General features: G+C 41.3%; 1 protein-coding gene across 1 annotated transcript in view; it reads left to right on the forward strand.

The window, feature by feature from the left end:
- Nucleotides 1-26,755, forward strand: part of LOC140453410 (receptor-type tyrosine-protein phosphatase U-like) — a 476,064-nt gene that overhangs the window by 405,371 nt on the left and 43,938 nt on the right. The window contains exons 27-28 of the mRNA XM_072548057.1: nucleotides 1,506-1,622; nucleotides 25,184-25,338. Of these exons, the coding sequence (XP_072404158.1) occupies nucleotides 1,506-1,622; nucleotides 25,184-25,338 (272 nt within the window). The remainder of the gene's footprint in view (nucleotides 1-1,505; nucleotides 1,623-25,183; nucleotides 25,339-26,755) is intronic.

The raw sequence follows: 26,755 nt of genomic DNA on the forward strand, positions 1-26,755 counted from the left end.
TTTCCTTCATTAAGGCACTGCAGTTTGGTTTTCAAATGTTGTTTTCAGAATCCTTTCCTTTCTCAATATTCTCCAGCATCTCCCTTGATCCTCTTTGCAGTGGCTTCCAACAATATTTCAAGATTTCTTCTATTCTCGGCAGTGTTTGCCCTACCCCTTACCATGGTAAAAACAATGACTGCAGATGATGTGGTCTCCTCTACATTGGGGAGACTGGGCGCCTCCTAGCAGAGCGCTTTAGGGAACATCTCCGAGACACCCGCACCAATCAACCAAACCGCCCCGTGGCCCAACATTTCAACTCCCCCTCCCACTCTGCCGAGGACATGGAGATCCTGGGCCTGCTTCACCGCCGCTCCCTCACCACCAGACGCCTGGAGGAAGAACGCCTCATCTTCCGCCTCGGAACACTTCAACCCCAGGGCATCAATGTGGACTTCAACAGCTTCCTCATTTCCCCTTCCCCCACCTCATCCTAGTTTCAAACTTCCAGCTCAGTTACTGTCTCCTTGACTTGTCCGACCTGCCTATCTTCTTTTCCACCTATCCACTCCACCCTCTCCTCCCTGACCTATCACCTTCATCCCCTCCCCCACTCACCCATTGTACTCTATGCTACTTTCTCCCCACCCCCACCCTCCTCTAGCTTATCTCTCCATGCTTCAGGCTCACTGCCTTTATTCCTGATGAAGGGCTTTTGCCAGAAACATCGATTTCGCTGCTCGTTGGATGCTGCCTGAACTGCTGTGCTCTTCCAGCACCACTAATCCACTACCCCTTACCATGCCTGCTGAAGGATCTACCAGTCTTCAGCAGTTTCTTTGAGCATTGTCTTAGAGTTCTAGGTAAAAACAATGACTGCAGATGCTGGAAACCAGATTCTGGATTAAACTGGTGCTGGAAAAGTACAGCAGTTCAGGCAGCATCTGAGGAGCAGGAAAAATCGACGTTTTGGGCAAAAGCCCTTCATCAGGAATAGGAGTTCTAGTCTGGAACAGACCTGATGAAGGGCTTTTGCCCAAACGTCGACTCTCCTGCTCCTTGGATGCTGCCTGACCTGCTGTGCTTTTCCAGCACCACAGTCTCGCCTCTAATCTCCAGCATCTGCAGTCCTCATTTTTTGCCTAGAACAGGCATTGTGCATATCTGTTATCCCTGGATTGGATATTAGTCTCCAAGGACTTCAAAAGACTGGCCTTTATGACTAAAATCCAAATAGATCTTCTTAAGTTTGAAAACCTGGACCTGCAAAGCTTTAGCAGTGTTTTTTTTAAAAAGAGGATAACCAATCAGAAGATGTCGTCTGATGGTCTGCAGTCAAAAACAGTATTATATTCCCTGATTTAATAGTACTTCTATATATGTAAATTTCATCCCATGTATGTAAATTTCTCTTCATCAGTAGAGTGTAAATTCAGTAAAAATGAATCATATTTAACAGCACTGAATTGCAAACAAGTTTGAGCTTTATAAAGGTTAAATTTGGTATTTTGTCTATATCATAGGTCAACTGCTGCAAATACTGGCCTGATGACACAGAGAATTATGGAGACCTATGTGTTACACTCATTAAAACAGAGGTTCAAGCAGAATATACTGTCAGGATCTTCTCACTTCAAAAGGTATGGTTCAAAGGTTTATTCCTCTGCTGAGCAACTTCATAAAAGTTCAGCATTTTAAAGTAAAAATGTTTTGGCATGTTTCTTGTAGGGTTGCAGGGTGATGTTTGTGCATACAAAAGAGGAGCTAAAGCTAGTCATTCAGACCCTCTTACATGTTCTGCCAATCAATACAATCATGACTGTGCTGCTTATGTTTCAAATTCCACATTCCCAATAACGTTAGATTCTTGTTAGACAAGGGAATGAATCTACTTCTGCCTCAAAAATAGTCAATGACCAAGATTCTACACCTGAGACAGAATGCTCTAAAGTCACATTAAAAAAATTCTCCTCATCTCTATCCTGAAAGGGTAATCGCTTTTAGCTCTGGGCTCAACCACAAAAGAAAATATCCCTTCCACATCCAATTTTTCAAGACTCATATTTCCATCCAGTCACCCTCTCCTCATAACACATCTTGCTCATTCCAGGTATTAAGCTGTAAATCTCCTCAACCTCCAACGCTTTTAAATCCTTCATTGAAAAAAAAGAGACCAAAACTGCCCACAGTATTTGAGTTTTCGTCTCACCAATGCCCAGTTTAACTGAAGCATATCATCCTGACTTTTATGTTCAACTCCTCTTGTAATAAAGGATGGCAAGCTTTCTTGATTAGTGTATCTTCATACTAACATTTTGTGATTCATCCACTGGAGCACTGCAGAATTCCACAGTCATTCTCTATTAAGCTTTTCTTTCTTTTTTCATTTTTCCTGCAAAGTGACTGGCTTCACATTTTCTCACATTGTAGTCTGTCAGATTTTGCCAATTCCTTCATCCTTCTGTACCTATCTGCAAAGCCTTTATGTCTTCTTCATAACGTTTTTCGACCCACCTTTGTGTTGTCAGGGAATTTATCTACCATGCCTTCATTTCCTTCACCAAAGTCATTAGTGTAAATTGTACATTCTAGAACTCGTAAATGCATCATGCTGAAAGCCCACCAAATGATTTTAAATGGATTTCCAGTGTAATTCTTTGCACACATTCTTGACTATTTAATAAATTATTTCTGTAAGAGGCAATTTCTTCATTTACCTAGACGCACAAAGCTAAGTAGAAACACTTGGAAGTTTCACCAGTGTTTACTCATACATATGCAATTGATATAACTGTTCCACAGGGAAAAGTGGATTTTCATGAGCTGTTGCATACTTTGATTTTCATACACTTTTTAAATGGATGTTACATTATTTGAATGTGCCAAATACATATAATACAGTTGATTCTATTCACCCAATCATGGTCAAATTCCATCTCTGATGCTTGAATAGGACATTAATATCGTCCTATAGGAAGGAGAGGAGGTAAACTGATGGCCAACTGCTATGTCTTTATTCTTTAAGGACACCTATTCTTTACTTACTGGAATATCCTATCGGATAACTGCCCCAATGTAATGTGTTAAGACACAGAGACAGACAGCCAAATCAATTCGATCTACCTTTTCCTGTATTCAAAACACAGTAAAATTAATGTATTTGATTACTCTCAAAATTATCCCAATGGTTCCTAACCAGACTTTGTCAATAACTTATACCAATCACCAAGTTTATAGCTAAACAAAAAGACAATTTATTAATAATACAGTTGCTTTAGCAGAGTAAAGTTAAACAACAATATAAACTACTTCATGTCAATATTTTCTACCTAATCTTCTTTGATTCTAGCCCCCACTAGACACAGTTAATGGATGAATCAAAAAACAAAGAGATATAATTGATCAGTTCACTTAAGTCCCCATGATCTGTAATATCACAAGCACATAAAATTGTATTTTGTTTAGTTTCTGAGGACACCAGTCAATCAAAACAGCTTCCAGTGGGTTCCAAGGAATATTCACTTAATTCTTAAGTACTAAGATTTTTATAACTAAAAAAAAACTTACCATGAGGTGATAATAGGAGAATAACCAGAGAGCAATCAGTCTCCTTCCTGTTGCTTTAGCAGCCACAATCCTTCTGACAAAAACATGCAGGTCAAACCAGTTCAAACTTTGGTTTCTCTTTCATAGACTAGTTGACACTGGTTCTTCTGAGATGCCCTAGTTAATATCTAAACATCTGCTATCTGTTTGAGCATAATACATCTCTGGGGATGAAATATCTTTAGAGATCTTTGAACAAGAATCCATCTGCAAATAACTTCCAGACTTGGCCACATAAGCAAATATTAATTTGCTTGTCCTCTCTTTTTTAAAAGAAGCGGCTGCTCACAGTACAAAGGTCAACTTCAGGTCTCCGCTCACAGTCTACAGCTCCAAGCCAAAATGATAAGAGTAAAGATAAAATAATGGAAGTCTCCACATATGGCAATGTCTCAGTGTATCTGAAATAACTCCAAGGAAGCAGCTATCCCATTGCCAAGTCACATTTTACTGCCATGTGCACAGTACATAGACTCTGACTAGCTTGTTCAAAGCTGGTCTCTAGAATGAGGAGAATCTCAAAGCCTCCTGTTTATCTGTCAGCCATGACTCCCTGACAGGCCCAGTTTGACCATCCCAATCAGGGATCTCATAACGTGATGAGATCCACATGGCTCTCAGTCTAATCATTGCACCCCTCCCCACTTAAGTCCAGGGATGTAGGCTTGTTCTTTTTCTTGTAACTTTCTCAGAGATATTTTTGTCTCAGGTCAGGTCCCTCTGACTCAGACACAAGTAGCGTTTACTGAACTATAGCCCATCCCCTGTGCCCAGAGAGTCTCAGGATTGTTTCCTCCTATTCTTTAGGCAGTCACTGTATCAAGGCTGCAACATTGGCTGAGGTTTCTTCAATGTGAAACAGACAGGGATAACTCATGGTTTCTGACAGCCTTTCTGGCTGTTCTGAGGAGCCAGGTATGATAGGTTCCTGTCCCATTTGCGAGGTAGCAGCTTTCATGTGATACATATATTTGTTCAGGACTGCCTCACCTACCCAAACCTTGTATGTCATGGATCTGACTTTGCTTAAAACTCACCACATACCCATGCAAGGCTAGTTCCATGGTTTCAAAACTAAACTTCATCCCCTGAAGTAAACTGTCTCTCTCCTTTAGAGGAGGCATGTAGCTGACAGTGGCATTCCTGATGCTGTTTCATCCTCCTCCAAATCTGGGAATATCAGGTTTAATTGGAGTGCAGTCTGCTAGAGGTATCCTTGTAGATGCATGAGAAGTGGTCCTCTAATCAAACAGGAGGAAGGACAATTTGATATCGAGTGGAGCTGTAGGCTTTTCTTTAAGTCTGTCTTCAATGTTTGGATCGCTCTTTCTGCCAGACGATTGGAAAATGGATAGTATAGAACTGTCCAAACATGCCGAGTGCCATTCAACATTAGAGAATACTCAAATTCCCTGCTGGTGAATGACTTCCTGTTGATCTGTGACCAGTATTTCCAGGAGCCCGTATGTTGGAAATGATGCTTGCAGCTTTTCGATCATCATTCCTGACTTTGCCGAATGAACTCTATGCATATCCAACCATTTTGAATGGTCATCCACAATGACCAAGAACACGGAGCTCAGGAAATAACTCACCAAGACAACGTGTTACCAAGTCCAACGTTTGCCCGGCCATTCCTGTAAATATGAGGGAGTTGCTGGCAGAGTTTGTTTTGCTATGTTGGCATCTAATCCTAGCCAACAGGAATAATATCTCACCAACCTCTTCATTTTGGAAACTCCCAGGTGACCTTGGTGGAGTTCAGCCAGTATTCTTCCTGTAACCCTTGATCCCCTTGATACTTGAGAACATATCCATCTCAGTCTTGAGTATGCTCAGTGACCTGGCCTCCACAGCCTTCTGTGGCAATGAATTCCATAGATTCACCACTCTCTGGCAGAAGTTTCTCCATATCTTTGTTCTAAAAGGTCTTCCCTCTATTCTAAGGCTATGCCCTCAGGTCCGAGTCTCTTCTACCAATGGAAACATGTTCCCAACATCTACTTTATCCAGGCCATTCAGTATTCTGTATGTTTAAATTGGATCCCCCCCTCATCCTTCTAAACTCCATTGAGTATAGACCCAAAATCCTCAAACGTTCCTCACATGTTAAGCCATTCATTCCTGGAACAATTCTCATAAACCTCCTCTAAACACAGTCCCCAGTGGGGCCTAAAACTGGACACAGTACTCCAAATATGGTCTGACCAGAGCCTGATAGAGCCTCAGAAGTATATCCCTGCTTTTATATTCAAGTCCTTTCAAAATTAATGCCATCATTGCATTTGCCTTCCTACTTATTGACTCAACCTGCAAGTCTACCTTGAGAGAATTCTGGACGAGAACTCCCAAGTGTCTTTGCACTTCAGATTTCTGAATTTTCTCCCCATTTAGAAAATATTCCATGCATCTATTCTTCCTGCCAAAATGCATGACTTCACACGTTCCCACGTTGTACTCCATCTGCCATTTCTTTCCCCACTCTCCTAACCTGTGCAAATCCTCCTGCAGCTTCCCTACCTCCTCAATGATACCTGTCCCTCTACCTGTCTTTATATCATCTGCAAGTTTAGCCAGAATGTTCTCAGTTCTTTCATCTAGATTGAAAATGTATAAAGTAAAATTTGCAGTTCCAACACTGAGCCTTGCGGAACACCACTTATCACCGGCTACCATCCGGAGAAGGAACTTTTTATCCCTACTTTGTTTTCTGCCAGACAGCCAAGCTTCTATCTGTGTTATCACCTTGCCTCTATCACTATGGACCCTTATCTTACTCATTAGCGTGTGTTGCAACTTGTCAAAGGCTTTCTTGAAGTCCAGATAGATGACATCTGTTGGTTCTCCTTGGTCTAACCTGCTTGTTACTTCCTCGAAGAATGCTAGCAGATTAATCAGGCATGACCTCCCCATGATGAAACCATGCTGACTTTGCACTGTTTTACCATACACTTCCAAGTATTCAGAAATCTTACCCACGACTGAAATTAGGCTAATCGGTGTGTAATTTGCGGTTTTCTGCCATGCTCCCTTTTTAAACAGGGATGTCACATTAGCAATTTTCTAGCTTTCTAGGGCCTTCCCTCATTCTAGCAATTCCTGAAAGATCACCATTAACACCTCCACTATCTCTTCAGCTATCTTCCTTCTAACTCTGGGGTGTAACCCTATGTTACTCTTTGTAAGCTTCCCAATCCTCTGGTTCCCCCCTGTCCTGTCCTTAATGCTATCGAGGACTTCCCTTATCAGCCATTGTTGCCTCATCCTCCCTGTACCATCTTCTTTCTCCTTGGGATGAATCTCTGAATTACTCCAAGAAACTCCTGTCATTGCTGTTCCACTGTCTTTCCCATTAGGCTCCTCTCCCAGTCAATTCTACCCAGCTCCTCCCTTATTCCTCTGTAGTTGCCTTTATTTTCAATTCGGATTGTGATGACCCTTTTGCTTCTTGCATCACCACCAACTTTTGTTTTGCCAGAATGGGATCTTTTTGTGTCCACAGTCAGATATTGTCAGTAGTGACTGGAAGGGTATGCAGGAAGTTTAAAACCAGAATGGACACTTCCAGTGAGTGGCACCACCAGTGGTATATCTACCAGTGGGAAGTGGCTTAAGGCATACTCAGTTGCCATTTGACCACCCAGACAGTGTTCCAACTTGTAATTTTTACACACTCAGAATAAGAGTCCAACGCTGAATTCAACCAGAAACTATAGGCAGCACGGCCTTGTCTTCATTAAACAGACCTAGCAGAGGTTTCTGATCAGTTACTATTACTAATTTACATCTATAGAGGTATTCATGGAACTTTCTGACACCAAAGATGACCACCAAACTGTCCTTCTCTATCTGGTCATATTTGCATTCAGCGACAGCCATAGTCAGGCATTCCTCTCTGTTGGGCCACTGGTGAGCCTTCACTACCTCAATACCATATGGGGTGCCATCGCATGTCAGTACGACATGTTGCTTGGGATCATCGTGGACCAACATCTTAGATGACGATAGCTGCTTCTTCACTTCCCTCAAGACTACTTAGAGTCATAGAGATGTCCATGGAAAGAGAACTTTTGGCCCAACTCAGCCATGCCAATCAGAAATCCTAAATTAACCTAGTCCCATTTGCTAGCACTTGGCCCATATCCCTTTAAGCCCTCGCTAAATATGTACCCATCCAGATGCCTTTTAAATGTTATAATTGTACCAGCCTTCACCACTTCATCTTGGCTATATGACAATTTCCAATGCTGATCCTTTTCAAGCATAAGTCTAAGGGTGTCAAGATGCAGGCCAGGTGACATATGAATTATCTGCAATAATTCACCAACCCAGGGAAAGATTTAAGCTCTGGTACAGATGTACGAGTGAGGGCCCCCTTGAGCACCCTCACTTAATCCTCCAATGGGTATAACCCAGTCTTTTCAACTCTATAGCCCTAGCAGGTCACTTGAGGTGCCTGGAACACACATTTTTCCCTCATAAGACATCAGACACCCAGGAGAAACATTTAAGCACTATTCCAAGATCTTCAAGTGTTCTTCATTGGTCTTCCTGTTTGTTAGTGTGTCATCCAGATAAATGGCAACCTGGAGTAGAGTTTTGTAAAATGTTCTCCATCATCTGCTGAAAAATGGTGCAGACTGATGATACTCCAAATTTCACTTTTGAATATTGGTATAAACCATCATGTGAATTAATTGTGGCATACTTCTGAGACTCCTCATCTAGTCACAATTACAGGTACCCATGATTCATGTCCAGCTTTGTGAAGGACAGATCCCCTGCCAGTTTTGCATACAAATAATTTATTTATAAGATATTTATCCAGCTGCAAAACCCTGCAAAGGTACGTTGATCCATTAGGCTTCATTATTGGCAAAACCGATAGTGCCCATTCTGCTGACTTTGCCAGATTGATGATTCCTTCCCTTTCCAGCTTTCTGATTTCTGCTTCTACTTAAGCATGTAAGGCAAATGGCAAGGTGGACCTTGCAGAATTGGGAATTGCTTTCTGGTCAACACATAAGATGGCCTTAGCTCCTTTGATAGTCCCTAGGCCTTCCTGAAAAACTTATAGGTATTTACTTAGGACTTCACTCAGACAGCCGTTTTCTAATTGAAAAATGTTGAGCCAATCAAGGTGAACCTTCCTCATCAAATTCCACACCACCAAGCTTAGGCCCAAGCCTTTTAATACAATCAGTGATAACTGCACTAAAATCTCTTCATAGGATACCGGAACCAAGGTCGTACCCTTAATCTGGAGCCAGTATTGGTTCTCAGTCTAGCCATGGTCTTGCACAAATGTAAGGGGTGAAGTCCAGAGCAGATCTTATTAAAGTCTGGTTCTGCAATCACTGATACATCTGTGCCATTATCGACCTCCATTAGAACCAGGAGACTATTTAACCAGACATTTATTTCGATTGGTTCTGATTTGAATGTTACTAATTTAACTGTTGCAAGCCACATCCTGGATACTAGCCTATGAGTTCTCTTACTCAAGTCAGGCCTTGTAGGCCTCCTTGCTGCCTCAAGTCCATATACTAGCAGCAACTACAATGAGTTGCCAGCCTGGATCCTGAAGAAATTTTCAACCATTTTGCTTTGTTTTGAAGTTTTGCTTGGAGTTGACCTAGAGTCCCTCTACTTCAGAGATGTCCTGTGTGAGGCTGTGCGGTTACCCACATTCAAGTGGTATTCTCAAAGCTCAGTCAGATAGGTGAGGGTGTCCATTTCCATTGGGATACCCTGTAGTTCACATGTTCCACTTGCCGAATTTTTCTAATGATAAAGCAAGTCATAGTGCCTGTTTGAGGTCCAGTTGGGCTTCTGCCAGTAGGCATTTTGGCACAGTTACATTGTTAATCCCATGTCCTAAATTCAGCATTTACACAAAATCACATGCCTCTGCCAGTTTTCTTAACCTCGTCAAAAATCTCAATACTGATTCCCCTACTTCTTGAACTGCTAAATAAGACCACTAGCATCTCAGAATTAGAAGACCTTCAGGGTCATAAGATATTCCTTAGCCAAATCCACCAACTCTTGAAAGTTTTTAGTATCTCATGCCTCAGCGAAATTTAGGTTCCTAATAACCAAAAGAGCCACAGATCCATAGCAGTTAGAAGAATTATTCGTCACATTTTATCTGTCCCAACATCATTAGCCCGGAAGAAATAATGGGCCCAGTCTCTAATGGCAGTATCAAACAAGTCAAGCTTCCCAAATAAAAGCGTGATGCCAGAAATGTTTACCCCACCTCGAAGTCAATTGTTGCAAGCACATTTTCTCCAGCAGCATATTGTTTTCTCTTGTCACCTCTGAAATAACTCCATGGAGGCAGGTATCCCATCACCAATCCATCTTTTATTTACAGATGCACAGAATATAGACTCTGACTAGCTCAGAGATAGTCCTTAGACTGAGACCTCCTGTTTATATCTATCAGCCAGGGATCCCTGATTAGCCCAGGTTAACAACCCTAATCAGGAATCTCATATTCAATGAGATCCACCTGGTCCTCATTCCATTCACTACAGTATTCATGGGAAAGAAACCATTTTCTCTGACCCTACCATTGTTTATACGGAATGTTATCATTTCACTGTCCTGTATGATTCTTTTATAACTGTGGGGCATGAACATTTACTTTAATCCTTTCTCCTTGTTTTGCCTTATTTGTTCTGTTAATACATCTGACCTCGTGCAACCTTAATAAGCTGAATTAACTCAGCTATTTTTCCTTCTCTGAATTACTTCCTCCAAATACAATCACATATGAGATTATTTAAGCTATTATTTTAAGTGATTGTCCTGTTTCAGTTTTCAATTTCACAATCACAACTTGTCATAAACATATTTTTCTGAGGTATGCAAGTACATACTGCTTGAGTACAATCAGCCTGCTACCCACTATGAATATTGTTCGATATGCTGCACCAGTTATTGGGATATGAAACCTCCATACATCCCACCAGCACTGAAATTCATATCACATCACTCATTTGTACAATCGGCCAAATGTCATTTTGGATTGATAACAGAATATTAGCGAAAAAGCCACTTGTGAAAGCATGGGACAATGACTCTACCAATTGTTCAAATTTTTGAGATAACTTCCTCTATTGTGCACCATTCATCGTCAAAAATTATAGACAAAGGTACTTTCATTAGTTTTCATTAGCATACAGCAGGCTAGCCATCAGCATGCAGCATAATTTCAGTAGGTTGTATTGCAGCATCAAGCTGACACAATGAGCAGAATCCTATTCATAATTTTGCTAAAGAGAGTTAACTTGCGGTGTCTGGAACTGTCAGAAACCCAAACGTATATTGACAAGTGAATGAAGGCTTTTTATAGATCATAACGGAAAACACATTGACAGATTCTTCAACTGATATGTCAAAGACATTTGATTGCTCAATTTCAGAGTCACAGAGATGTACAGCAAGGAAGCAGACCCGTCAGTCCAACTCGTCCATGCCAACCAGATGCCCCAACCCAAACTGGTCCCACCTGCCAGCACCCGTCTCATATCCTTCCAAACCCTCCTATTCATAGACCCATCCAGATGCCTTTTTAAGTGTTGCAATTGTACCAGCCTCCTCCACTTCCTCTGGCAGCTCATTCCATACACGTACCGCTCTCTAAGTGAAAATGTTGCCCCTTAGGTCTCTTTTATATCTTTCCCTCTCACCCTAAACCTATGTCCTCTAGTTCTGGACACCCCCACCCCAGGGAAAAGAACTTTGCCTATTTACCCTATCCACGTCCCTCATGATTTTATAAACCTCTATAATGTCACCCCTCCGCCACCGACGCTCCAGGGAAAACAGCCCCAGCCTGTTCAACCTCTCCCCAAAGCGCATAACCTCCAACCCTGGCAACATCCTTGTAAATCTTTTCTGAATCCTTTCAAGTTTCACAACATCTTTCCAATAGGATGGAGAGCAGAATTGCACGCAATATTCCAACAGTGGTCTAACCAATGTCCTGTACAGCCGCAATATAACCTCCCAACTCCTATACTCAATACTCTGACCAATAAAGGAAAGCATGCCAAACGCCTTCTTCACTATCCTACCTACCTGTGACTCCACTTTCAAGGAGCTTTGAGCCTGCACTCCAAGGTCTCTTTGTTCAGCAACACTCTCCAGGACCTTACCATTAAGTGTATAAGTCCGACTAAGACTTGCTTTCTCAAAATGCAGCACCTCACATTTATCGGAATTAAACTTCATCTGCCACCTCTCAGTCCATTGGCCCATCTGATCAAGATCCTGTTGTAATCTGAGGTAACCTTCTTCGATGTCAACCACATCTCCAATTTTGATGTCATCAGCAAACTTACTAACTATACCTCTTATGCTCACATCCAAATTATTTATATAAATGTTGAAAAGTAGTGGACCCAGCACCAATACTTGTGGCATTCTGCTGGTCACAGACCTCCAGTCTGAAAGACAACCCTCCACCACCACCCTCTGTCTTCTACCTTTGAGCCAATTCTGTATCCAAATGGCAAGTTCTCCATGAGATCTAACCTTGCTCTTCAGTCTCCCATGAGGAACCTTGTTGAACGTCTTACTGAAGTCCATATAGATCACATCTACTGCTCTACCTTCATCAATCCTCCTTGATACTTCTTCAAAAAACTCAATCAAATTTGTGAGGCATGATTTCCCATGCATAAAACCATGTTGACTATCCCTAACCAGTCCTTGCTTTTGTCCCTCTTGTCCCTCAGGATCCCCTCCAACTACTGACACCAGTGTCAAATTAAAGTGTAGAATAGAATTTATTAAAAGAAAAATGCTGTGTATTCTGTAAATCTGAAGCAAATGGAGAGAAGTTTGGAGAAACTCAGCAGGTCTAGTTCCATCTGTGAAGAGAAATTGTGTTTACATTTTGTCTCTTCTCAGAAGACTCATTACAAAGAGTCATTCCTGACTCAAATTGTTGACTCTGTTTCTCTCTCCACAGATGTTGCCAAACCTGTTGGGCTTCTCCAGCATTCTCTTTGCTTGTTTTGGAGTTTATTAAGCTGTATTAAAAAGTATTTAATGACACTGTAGCTTTAACTTTCACAAATATGTCTTCTATATATTGGATGTATCCATGGGGTAGGAGGTTAGTGGCCCGTCAATCAAAGTTACATTTCAAAGATATTAGCAAGAGTTAGGCTAGAGGGGATTACATAACTTCACCATCTTCTTGGCTGTAAATGGCATCATTGAAACTGAACTCAACTGCCTGAGTTGCTAAATTCATGATTTCAATCTGCACAAATGCAGATACCAGTGGCACATCTAGATTGCCATGATATAGTGGCATAGTGCAAATGTCAATGAAATTTTCTGATCCAATATGTGGATTTACCTACGAGAGAAAATGCAAAACTTGACCTACTCTTGGGAAATAAGGCAGGGCAGGTGACTGAAGTGTCAGTCGGGGAGCACTTTGAGGCCAGTGACCATAATTCTATTAGCTTTAAAATAGTGATGGAAAAGGATAGACCAGATCTAAAAGTTGCAGTTCTAAATTGGGTAAAGGCTGACTGGGGGCAAATATTTGCAGATAAAGGGATGGCTGGAAAATGGGAAGCCTTCAGAAATGAGATAACAAAAGTCAGAGACAGTATAGAACATAGAACATTACAGCACAGTACAGGCCCTTCGGCCCTCGATGTTGCGCCAACGAGTCATACCAATCTGAAGCCCATCTAACCTACACTATTCCATGTACGGCCATATGCTTGTCCAATGACGATTTAAATGCACTTAACGTTGGCGAATCTACTGCTGTTGCAGGCAAAGCATTCCATACCCTTACTACTCTCTGAGTAAAGAAACTACCTCTGACATCTATCCTATATCTATCACCCCTCAATTTAAAGCTATGCCCCCTTGTGCTCACCATCACCATACTTGGAAAAAGGTTCTCCCTGTCCACCCTATCTAACCCTCTGATTATCTTATATGTCTCTATTAAGTCACCTCTCAACCTTCTTCTCTCCAACGAAAACAGCCTCAAGTCCCTCAGTCTTTCCTCGTAAGACTCCCATTCATACCAGGCAACATCCGAGTAAATCTCCTCTGCACCCTTTCCAAAGCTTCTGCATTCTTCGTATAATGTGGTGACCAGAATTGTACACAATACTCCAAGTGCGGCCGCACCAGAGTTTTGTACAGATGTAGCATAACTTCATGGTTCTGGAACTCGATCCCTCTATTAATAAAAGCTAAAACACTGTATGCCTTCTTTACAACCCTGTCAACCTGGGTGGCAACGTTCAAGGATCTGTGTACATGGGCACCGAAATCTCTCTGCTCATCTACACTACCAAGAATCTTACCATTAACCCAGTACTTTGCATTCCGGTTACTCCAACCAAAGTGAATCGCCTCACACTTGCTGCATTAAGCTCCATTTGCCACCTCTCAGCCCAGCTCTGCAGCTTATCTATGTCTCTCTGTAACCTACAACATTCTTCGTCGCTATCCACAACTCCACCAACTTTAGTGTCATCTGCGAATTTACTAACCCTAGGGTTTAAGGAACAGATATTGCATGTCCTTGATAGGTATGTCCCTGTCAGTCAGGGAGGAAGTGATAAGGCAAGGGAACTGTGATTTACCACAGAAATTGCATCTCTTGCTAAGCGGAAGAAGGAGGCTTATGTGACGATGAGACAAGATGGTTCAGATGAGGTGATGGAGAGTTACAGATTAGCTAGGAAGGATTTAAAGAGAGAGTTAAGGAGAGCAAAGTGAGGACATGAACAGTCTTTAGCAGGTAGAATAAAGGAGAACCCTAAAGCTTTCTATAGTAATGTGAGGAATAAAAAGATGACTAGGGTAGAAATAGGGCCTGTCAAAGGCAGAAGTGGGAAGTTGGTTGTGGACCCTGTGGAGATTGGAGAGGTGCTAAATGAATATTTCTCCTCGGTTTTCACTCAGCAAAAGAAGAATATTGTAGAGGAGGAGAATGAGATATGCGATATTAGACTAGAAAGGATTGAGGTTAGTAAGGAAGAGTTGTTATCAATTCTCAAAGGAGCAAAAGTAGACAAGTCCCCTGGGCCAGATGGGATTTATCTGAGGATATTCTGGGAAGCAAGGAAGGTGGTGTTGGAGCCTTTGGCTTTGATCTTTGAGTCTTCATTGTCTACAGGTTTAGTACCAAAGGACTGGAGGATTGCAAATGTTGTGCCCTTGTTCAAGAAGGCCAGTAGAGATGACCCAGATAATTTACGTCTGTTGTAGGAAAAGTTTTGGAAAGGATTATAAGAGATAGGATTTATCATCACCTAACAAGCAACAATTTGATTGTAGATAGTCAGCATGGTTTTGTCAAGGGCAGGTCATGTCTCACAAACCTCTGTGATTTTTTTGAGAAAGTGACCAAGCATGTGGATGAGGTTAGGGCAGTTGACGTGGTGTACCTGAGCTTTAGTAAAGCCTTTGATAAGGTTCCACATGGTAGGCTGTTGGAGAAAATGCAGAGGCATGGGTTTCAGGGTCATTTAGAAACTGGCTTTCTATAAGACGGCAGCAAGTGGTGGTTGATGGAAAATATTTAGCCTGGAGCCCAGTTACTAGTGGTGTGCCACAAGGATCTCTTTGGGACCATTGCTGTTTGTCATTTTTACAAATGACTTAGATGCAGGCATAGATGAATGGGTTAGTAAGTTTGCAGATGACACTAAAGTCAGTGGAGTGGTGGACAGTGTGGAAGAATGTTGCAGGTTGCAGGGGAACTTGGATAAACTGTAGAATTGGGCTGAGAGGTGCCAAATTGAGTTCAATGCAGATAAATGTAAGATGATTCACTTTGGGAAGAATAACAGGAAGGCAGAACACTGGGTCAATGGAAAGATTCTTGATAGTGTGGATAAGGAGAGGATCTTGGAGTCCATGTGCATAGATCCCTGAAAGTTGCCACCCAGGTTGCTTGTGCTGTTAAGAAGGCATATGGTGTGTTAGGTTTTATAGGTAGAGGGATTGAGTTCTGGAATTGTAATGTCATGCTGCAACTATACAAAATGCTAGTATGGCTGCACTTGGAATATTGTGTACAATTCTGGTTGGCCCATTACAGGAAGGATGTAGAAGTATTGGAAAAGTGCAGGGGAGATTTACCAGGATGTTGCCTGGTCAGGAGGGAAGGTCTTATGAGGAAAGGCTGAGAGATTTGGGTCTGTTCTCATTAGAAAGAAGAAGGCTAAGAGGGGATTTGATAAAGACATACAAGATGATCAGATGATTAGATAGGGTAGACAATGGAAGTCTTTACACTGGGAGTGGTAAAGGTGTGAAATGCCCTGCCTGCCAATGTAGTTAACTCAGCCATATTAGGGAGATTTAAATGATCCTTGGAAAAGCACATGGATGATGATGGAATAGTGTTGGGGGATTGGGCTTAGATGAGTTCACAGGTCAGCACAACATCAAGGGCTGAAGGGCCTCTTCTGCATTGTACTGTTCTTTGTTCTATGTTCTAAATGTGAGGTGTTGCATTTTGGAATGTCAAATCCAGGTAGGAGTTTTGTGGTGAATGTTCGAGCCTTAAGGAGTGTAGTGGAACAGAGGGACCTTGGAGCTCAGGTGCACGGTTCTCTGAAAGTAGAGTCACAGGTAGACAGGGCAATGAAGAAGGTTTTGGGCACACTGGCCTTCATCAGTCAGGGCATTGAACATCAAAGTTGGGGAGTTATGTTGCAGTTGTACGGGACATTGGTGAGACTGCACTTGGAGTATTGTGTTCGGTTTTGTTCACTTTGCTAGAGGAAAGATGTTGTTCAACTGGAAAGAATAGAAAAGGGATTTACAAGGGTGCTGCCAAGATTCAAAGGTCTGAGTTATAAGGAGAGTCTTTCAGGTGAGGATATTTTTCTTTACGGAGTAAGAGACTGAAGGGAAATCATATAGAAATGTATAACTTCATGAGAAGCATGGATGGGGTGAATGTACTCAGTCTTTTTCCCAGCGTTGGGAATCAACGACTAGAGGGCATCAGGTTAGAGGAGAAAAAATAAAAGGAAACCTGAGGGGCAACTTTTTTACACAGAGGGTGGTACACATATGGAAGTAGCAGCCAGCGGTGTGATTGAGACATGTACATTAACAACATTCAGAAGGCATTTGGACAAAAACATGGATATAAAAGGTTTAGAAGGATAAGGGGCAAGGGCAGGGAAATGGAGTTAGAGTGGATGGACATTTTGTCGGCATGGAACACTTTTGGGCTGAAGGGCCTGTATCCGTGCTGTATGCCACCATGATTCTATGACCATGAAGGCATAAAATGTAGGGAAATAGATGGTGGCATCTTGAAAATTGTCCAGATTTCAGAGGAGAAAGTGCTGGATGTCTTGAAATGCATGCAAGTGGATAAATCCCCAGCACCTGATCACGTGTACCCTAGACTTGTGTGGGAAGCTAGGGAAGTGACTATTGGGCCCCTTGCTGAGATACTTGTATCATCGGTAGTCATAGATGAGGTGCCAGAAGACTGGAGGCTGGCTAACGTGATACGACTATTTTAGAAAGGTGGTAAAAACAAGCCAGGGAACTATAGACTGGAGCCTGACCTCGGTGGTGGGCAAGTTGTTGGAGGGAATCCTGAGGGACAGGATGTACATGTATTTGGAAAGGCAAGGACTGATTAGGGATAGTCAACATGTTTATGCCTGGGAAATCATGTCTCACAAACTTGATTGAGTTTTTTGAAGAAGTGATAGAGAGAGGATTGATAGGGCAGAGTGATAGAAATGATCTATAAGGACTTCAGTAAAGCGTTTGACAAGGTTTCCCATGGGAGACTGTTTAGCAAGATTAGATCTCATGGAATACTGGGAGAACTAGTCATTTGGATACAGAACTGGCTCAAAGGTAGAAGACAGAGGTTGGTGGGGAAGAGGTTTGTTTTTCAGACTGGAGGCCTGTGACCAGTGGTGTGCCAGAAGGATTGGTGCTAGGTACACTACTTTCCATCATTTATATAAATGTTTTGGATTTGAGCGTAAGAGGTAGATTTAGTAAATTTGCAGATGACACCAAAATTGGAGATGTAGTGGACAGTGAAGAAGGTTATCTCAGATTACAATGGGATCTTGACCAGGTGGGCCAAAGGGTTGAGAAGTGGCAGAAGGAGTTTAATTTAGATAAATGCAAGCTGCTACATTTTGGGAAAGCAAATCTTAGCAGGACTTAACAATAAGGTCCTCGGAAGTGTTGCTGAACAAAGAGACCTTGGAGTACAGGTTCATAGCTCCTTGAAAGTAGAGTCTCAGATAGATAGGATAGTGAAGAAGGAGTTTGGTATTCCCTCCTTTATTGGTCAGAGTATTGAGTACATGAGTTGGGAGGTCATGTTTTGCTGTAAAGGACATTGGTTAGGCCACTTTTTGAATATTGTGTGCAATTCAGTTCTCCTTCTTATCGGAAAAAAGTTGTGAAACTTGAATGGGTTCAGAAAAGATTTACACGGATGTTGCCAGGGTTGAAGGACTTGAGCAATAGGGAGAGGTTGAATAGGCTGGGGCTGTTTTCCCTGGAATGTCGGAGGCTAAGGGGTGACCTTATAGAGTTTATAAAATCATGAGGGGCATGGATATGATAAATAGACAAAATCTCTTCCCTGGGGTCAGGGAGTCCAGAACTAGAGGCCATAGGTTTAGGGTGAGAAGGGAAAGATATAAAAGAGATGTAAGGGGCAACATTTTCACGCAGAGAGTGGTACGTGTATGGAATGAGCTGCCAAAGGAAGTGCTGGAGGCTGGTACAGTTGCAACATTTAAAAGATATCTGGATGGGTATATGAATAGGAAGGGTTTGGAAGGATATGGGCCGGGTGCTGGCAGGTGGGACTAGATTGGGTGGAATGTCTAATCGGCATGGACGGGTTGGACCGAAGCGTCTGTTTCCATACTGTATATCTCAATGTCTCTATGACTTCTTTGAGGGGTATGTTTGTAAATGATGAAGGGCTTTTGCCCGAAACGTCAATTTCGAAGCTCCTTGGATACTGCCTGAACTGCTGTGCTCTTCCAGCACCACTAATCCAGAATCTGGTTTCCAGCATCTGCAGTCATTGTTTTTACCATGTTTGTAAATAAGTTAGCAATGTCAAAAGAGCACATGGATATGCTATTTCTATCAATATGTAGGTCTTGCATATGTTTGTGAAAATGAAGGAATCTTTCAGAGTATGTGGAAAATTCATTTAAAACTAGTTACAACAAGTCACACATCTATTTGCCCAATTCATGATGTGCATAGCCATATATAAGTAAAATAGAATATCAAGGAACACAGCTTTATTTGTCTTAGGTAGCCCATACATGCATGGAACTATGAGGATGAGTCTTGTCACATATATCAAGAGGCAGAATTACACCAGAGACCATCAGTAGTCACCATCATCAAAATATTGTGCAAGTTAATTAATACACAGGTCATATAGTCTATGTAGGCTGTGTCTCCTGGCACCCATGAAAGGTTCTGCACATGTACACTTCGTGAAATATTCTGCCAATAAAACAAAAGGCTGCACCTAGACAAGCAGAATGAATATGAGTGAACGGGCTGGAATAATGTTACTGGCAGCACTGCGCATATGTGTTTTCAGTATGCATTCTGAGAGCATTTTTTAAGGTGTTAGCAGACATTCTCTTTAATGTAGGTGAAAGGAGTTTACATTGTAAGATTCTCAAGGCAAAAAAGGTAATGGAAACTGCCAACTTCTGTTGTAATCCCATGGCAATACCCTGACCAGTGAGAGTGTACCTGCCTTCTGAGACCTAAGATTGACAGTTAATTGTTCTTGCTATATCGCCCTGCTAATAAAGATACAACCAATCAACACCCATGTCTCTTGCTGTATTGGTGTTCGTTTTTCCAGTCTGTATCTTTCATCATAGTCCCCATGATTATAAGATGAAAAGCCTGGACTTCTTGTCTCCACTAGCAATATGTCAGGTCAAAATACTAATCTCAGACCCAATCATCTTCCTTTCAAATTGGTAGTAAGATATTGTGTTAATTGTTACTTTATGTGCCTTTGCTCTGAGGTCATAAATTAGTCCTGTCATATCACATAACAGCAAACATAATATAACCTGGTCTGTGATCCATTCCAGAATGTTTGCTTTAGGGTGCACGGTGGCTCAGTGGTAGCATTGCTACCTCACAGTGCCAGAATCCGGGTTTAATTCAGCCTCTGTCAACTGTCTGTGTGGAGTTTGCACATTCATGCTGTGTATGCATGGGTTTCCTCCAGGTGCTCCAGTTTGCTCCCACAGTCCAAAGATGTGCAGGCTAGGTGGATTGGCCATGGGAAATGCAGGGTTGAGGTGGGTCAGGGTGGGATGCTCTTTGGAGGGTCAATGTGGCCTCGATGGGCTGAATAGCCTGCTTCCACACTATAGGCATTTTAAGAAATAATCTCAAAAGTATTCTGCTTGGAATGTTCCCTCCATAGCGCCCAAGTCCACTTCTCCATCACTCCCAACACTTCCTCACACATCTGTGCAACTTTCCATGTGCAATTGCAGAATGTGTTACACTTGCCCATTCATCTTCTCCCTCCTCACTGTTCAAAGCCCTTAACACCCCTTCCAGGTGTAGCAGTTTTACTTGTACTTCTTTTGATCGAGTCTGTTGGACTTCCTGCTTACATTGCAGTTTCCTTTACAGTGGCAACACTAAATGTAGACTGTGTGGCTGCTTTGCAGAACCCCTCCATTTTACCCAAAGGAATGACCCTGACTTCCCAATTGCTTACCATTTCAATAAACCACCTTGTTCTTATGCTCACACTTCAGTCCTGGATGTGCTGCAATGTTTCAACAAAACAATACCATATTTTCTGCTTAGGTACTTTACAGTCACAATGTCTCAACACTGGATTCCATAACTTCAGAAATGACTACATTATGTCTGCGCTCCACTCTTCCTACACTCTTGCCCCACCCCAGCCCACAACAGCCTTGTCTTGTAAATGTCTTGTCTACTTTGCTCTTAGTAGACAGGACCCGTAGTCTCCCTCTCTGAAAAGCATAAAAGAAACCATTTTCCAACAATTTTAGTTCTGAAGAAAAGTCATACCAAATGTAAGATTTTTTTTCTACAGATACCTGCTGAGTTTCTCCAGCATTCTCTGGATATTTGCTTCAGATATCCAGCATTCACTATATTTTACTTTTATTCAAATGATTAAGTATGGTACCACTCTACCTTTTACCCAGGTTCCTATTTTTCTTGAATGTCATATCTCCCTCAATATTCAGACATCAACTCTGGTCATCCTGAAGTTACATCTCTATAATTGCTACCAGATCATATTTATTTACTTCATTATCTGTTATCAATTTGTTTTCTTTGTTATGAATGCAATAAACATTCAGATATAGAACCTTTATTTTCATCTTTTGTATGTTTTTAACATCTGGTCTTGATTGTTCATGCATTTTTAGATTTTTTTCTCTTCACATCTCTTCCTGCTTTCTACTGTTTTCCTCTCTTTCTTTGTCTCTACACTTTAATATATTATATCTTTCTACGTTTGATCTCTTGTTCCACTACTTAGTTTAAAAATCTCTCTCCTTGTCTAGTTACGAGAATCACAAGATGACTGGTCTCAGCATGATTCAAATGGAGATCATTCCAAAGCTATTACCCTCACTTTCCCCCATCCTAGTGTCAGTGCCCCTTGATCTACTTCTTCCACACCAATCTTTGAATCACTTATTTGTCTCTCTAATGTAATGTTTCCTATGTCAATTTGAACATTGATCAAATTATAATCCAGAGATTATAACTTTGGAGGGTCTCTTTTTTAATGTAATTTGTACCTACCTGGACCATGACAGCTGGATCCTGAGTAAATTTCTCAAGTCCTAGAACATGGTAAGTAACACAGCTGTGGAGGCTCTCTCTGTTTGCTGCAGAGAGCTTTGTCAATCCCTCTCACTATTTTATCCCCAGTACCATTGTTCCTTGCCCTATTTGAATGGTTTCCTGTATGACACTAACAGGTCAATTTGATCATCCACAATGCAGCCTCCACTCTTATCTAGGATTAGTGGTGCTGGAAGAGCACAGCAGTTCAGGCAGCATCCAAGGAGCAGCAAAATCAATTTCGCTGCTCCTTGGATGCTGCCTGAACTGCTGTGCTCTTCCAGCACCACTAATCCAGAATCTGGTTTCCAGCATCTGCAGTCATTGTTTTTACCTCCACTCTTATCTAAACAAGCTGAGAGAACCTCAAACCTGTTAGACAATTGCAAAGGTTGACACCCATCCATTTCTGGCCCAGGTTCCGTTACCTATCTCACCTTTAACCACATACCTTCCTGTTCTTGACAATTGGCCAAATTGGAACAGCAGAACAAAATTAGCATGACTGTCTCCTGGTACAATGTATCCAGGTAACTGACCCTTTTCCTGACGTGTTGCAAAGACTGCATATCAGCCTCCAGCTCAATGAATCAAAACTGAAACTCTTCAAGCCATGAACACATCACCTGCTCTGTCATCCTTGACAAAATTTAATAACTGCTTAATTATACTATTTACTTATTAATGTTGCTCTTTATATAAGCTATTTTACTAGGAGAAAGTGAGGACTGCAGATGCTGGCGATTAAAGTCGAGAGTGTGGTGCAGGAAAAGCACAGCAGGTCAGGCAGCATCTGAGGTGCAGGAGAATCGACGTTTCAGGCATAAGCCCTTCATCAGGAAGGGCTTCATTGCTATTTTACTCCAATTTGTATAATACTTTAAGAATGAAATGGAACGTTTAACTACTTATCAAATATTCATGAAACAGCTAACTCCTTTCTCTGTCATGACTTGAAGATCACACTACAGGTGATCCCATTGCACTATACATACACACACACACACAGACACACACACAGACACTCCTACACAAACTCCTACACACACACACACACACACACACATTCACACACTCACCATACACTCATGTAGACCCCCTCTCATACGCTCACACATACACTCCCCACATGTACCCTCTCACAGACTTATACCCCTACACACACACACACACACACACTCTCTCTCTCTCTGTCTCTCTCTCTCTCTCTCTCACAGACACCCACCCCCCCACCCCTCACACACACACCCACATGCACACATACACATATACATTTGTGGGGTGAATCTGTATTTGCAGAATTACATTTTACTTTGCTCGAAAACTGCATGAATCCATGTAAGATTTTGTAAATTGGTTTTTTAGATTAGAATCAATCTGACCATTAGGGCACAGACAGTCTCACACAGGACACCTCACACCTTCAATGCACTATCTGGTCCGACATGACACCAATTGTTAAAATTCACTTGAGAATGTAACTTTTAAAAATGTTTTGTAAATTACATATGAAAGTTGTTGTGGTTCTGTTCGCCGAGCTTGGAATTTGTCTTGCAAACGTTTTGTCCCCTGTCTAGGTGACATCCTCAGTGCTTTGGAGCCTCCTGTGAAGCGCTTCTGTGATGTTTGCTCCGGCATTTATAGTGGCCTGTCTCTGCCGCTTCCGGTTGTCAGTTCGTGCTGTCCGCTGTAGTGGCCGGTATATTGGGTCCAGGTCGATGTGTTTGTTGATAGAGTCTGTGGATGAGTGCCATGCCTCTAGGAATTCCCTGGCTGTTCTCTGTTTGGCTTGCCCTATAATGGTAGTGTTGTCCCAGTCGAATTCATGTTGCTTGTCGTCTGTGTGTGTGGCTACTAAGGATAGCTGGTCGTGTCGTTTCGTGGCTAGTTGGTGTTCGTGTATATGGATCGTTAGCTGTCTTCCTGTTTGTCCGATGTAGTGTTTTGTGCAGTCTTGCATGGGATTTTGAAAGTACTAAAACCAACATGGTCATTCTAAGCGATCAGAGACTTAACAAACAATCCAGGTCTTTTTCAATATATAATTTCAGTTACATCACACTGTAAACTTTTGCTATAAATTCTGTGTCTTACAATCTTATACCCGCCCACAACTACCTGATGAAGGAGCAGCATTCTGAAAGCTAGTGCAATTAAACCTATTGCACTATAAACTGGTGTTGTGTGATTTTTATCCTTTTTCTGTAATTGAGCCCAGTCCTCCAGGGCAATAAAGATAGAAAAAACAAAAATGAAAGGAAGCAAGCATCAAATTTCTCCCCATTATTTCAATACTAATTGAATTCCTCCATTAATCAAATTACCAGATATGCACTTAGTTTTTCAGTTATATTTGTAACCAAACTAATGAACCACGTATTCATACCAACTGAGGTGAGAGAAGCCAGATTCAGCCTGTTAACAGCAGATTTTCAGGGTAAAATCTCTCTAAACCGGTCGGCTTAACTATCTGACCTATTCATCACATTTTTAAAATTTAAATCTGTTGACTTAAATTCCACAAAGTCAGTTTGAATGGTTATTTTCCATAGTTATGATTAGAACTGGCAAATTCATTTTTAAAATATTTGTTCATGGCTTGTGGCGTCACTAGTTAGGCCAGCATTTATTACACATCCCTAATTCCCAGACAGCAGTTACGTGTCAACCACATTGCTGTGGATCTGAAGTCATACCTAAACCAGACCAGGTAAGGATGGCAGGTATATTTTACTAAAAGGACATTAATGAACCAATGTTTCATTTGTAACAATTCTCAGTGGTTAGATGTTTGTCATAAGGCTTGCTTTTTGGACCACATTTTTACTGAATTTAGGTGTCCACATCTGTCATGGTGAATTTGAACCCATGTCTCCAAACCTTTAGCCTGGGTTTCTGCACTATTAGCCCAGTAACATTATTATGATCCCATCACCAAACCTTATCCCCAACCTCCTGCTGCAGAATGTTCTGCAAAATTTTGCACCAGCAGCATGAGTACATAATCTGGACTGACTTTCCAACACAGTACCAAGGTAGATCTGCATCATCAGCAGTACAGCTTTTAGATGAGCTGTTACACTGAGGTTCTGCCTGCCTAAAAATCCCAGATTTTATTTGAAGGAGCTCAGGCATCCTTTATTATCCCAGACAATGTTTTTCCTTCCAACAATGCAGCTAGGAATATATCTGTACTTACATTGTTAACATAGCAGAAATAAATTCAGAGTAGGGCATTGAATTGGTGTTCAATTCAATGTCACCCATTCAGTACTGTTCACTAAAGTTTAATTATGCATTTTAATTGCACCACTGTGCATTTTAATTATGGCACAACATTTTTAGAGTTGATTAAGTAACAAATTAGCAAATTGGTTCAATGGACCCAAAACTGGTTAACTATTAATTCTTTCAATTTGATTGGCAAATCTGCTGTCCATTTTCTGCACAGCATCAATCTGAACGAGAACAGGCTTCACCTTGATGAATGTCCATATTTATAACCTTCAAAACTAAAGCAATCATTTGCAATTCAAATCAATGTCTTAAGAAAGTTAAATAAATTGCTGATAATTTTTCTCTACTGATTCCAACCATTTCACAGAAGACCTAAATGGCTGTTATGGATTTGCTTTCTTTTGTCTTCAACTGCTGGCACATTCATTTATAGATTCCCTTTTATTTCTTCTAGGTGTATTGCTCAGCCAGACGTGAAATTCTGCAGTTTCATTTCACTGCTTGGCCAGAACATGGAGTTCCCTATCATGCAACAGGTCTCCTCGCACTTATTCGCCGTGTCAAGGCTGCTAATCCTCCTGAATCAGGGCCACTAGTCGTTCACTGCAGGTTAGAGACCATATAACAACTCAAATATCAACTCAAAGTAATGCAAGAATGAACTGCTGTCTGAAATAAGCCATCTTTAAAAGTGTTTTAATGGAAAAGTCTTCAGGTTTTGGCATGGCAGGAGATTTCTCCATTGATTTACTGGCAAAATATACTTCCAGGAATGTAACAAAGCTGTAGCAGACCAGACAGGGTAAGATTCGTTTGTTTCTCTGTGATTGGATTCCAATCTCAGCAATTTCTAAACAGCAACCAGAAAGTTTCCTAGCTTCAGCTGGGAAAATTAAATACATTCCTGCTGCCACCCCTTGTCTACATACCCTTGCTGGGAAGTGGATTTAAGATTTCGTAGGAGCAGCCTGGTAGATTTGGAACTTCCGCAGTCGATGGATGCTTATTGGAAGATCATATGGCAAAGTTTGAATTTTCAAGAAGTACATAGGTGGATTTAGTTTGCCTATCACCCTGATATAGTAGACTCTGCCCCATGGTCTAAACAGAGTGGAATCAAAGGGAATAAAATGTTAAGACACCCAATAAGACCCATATCTTAGGTGTGAAAACAGTGGAAGCAAATTCAAAAATAAATTTTACATAGAAACATTTGAATGTAAATTTCTAGGACTTTCAGGAAAACAATGAGGTAGTGGAACTAGTTGGTTAGATCTCCTAAATAGCTAGCACAAGTATGAGGAACCAAATTCTGTGCTTTATCATTCTAGAATTTGAAAGTGAAATCTTCAATTAGAATGTCAAAACTCTATTTAATCCACCACTGCCTCTTCTGGACAATTACTTTTTTCAATATTAAATCTTCATCACTCAGATTATTCCCAATATCAATTTTCTCTAATTTATGTTTACTACTCCTAACCAAAATTCCCAAACTACTTTAAATTACTATCCTAGGCGTATCTTGTTAACAGTTTAAATGTATTCATTCCAAGGTGTGAAGCTTAAAGTGTTGGTAGTTCTTCCTCCTCTTCTTTACACTTGATATGAATCTTAATGCTTTCCTGTCTTGTTGGTCAAATGTCCATGTACCAATTAGAACTGAATAAAAATAAAAACAGATATGCTAGATACTGGGCTGTTCAAGCAATGTTTGTGACAAGGTGAACAAAGCAAAGGTTTCAGGGTGATACTGTATCATGAATTATTTACAAATATTGCTTTCTGGCCAGAGTTTCTTATTTTGTTTCCTGTTGATGTGACAACTGATGTCCATCTGATGTGGCTCAGTTAGTAGTGCTCTTGTCTCTGGGTCACAAGATCTAGATTCAAGTACCACTTCGACACTTGAGCACAGACATAAAAGTTGACTTTCAAGTGCAGTTCTGGAGTTGCATCTTTCATGTAAGGTGTTAAACCAAAGTTCCCTCTAATAAAAAAACAAAAGAACTGCAGATGCTATAAA

The sequence above is a fragment of the Chiloscyllium punctatum genome, chromosome 27 (assembly GCF_047496795.1).
Source record: "Chiloscyllium punctatum isolate Juve2018m chromosome 27, sChiPun1.3, whole genome shotgun sequence".
NCBI lineage: Eukaryota > Metazoa > Chordata > Chondrichthyes > Orectolobiformes > Hemiscylliidae > Chiloscyllium > Chiloscyllium punctatum.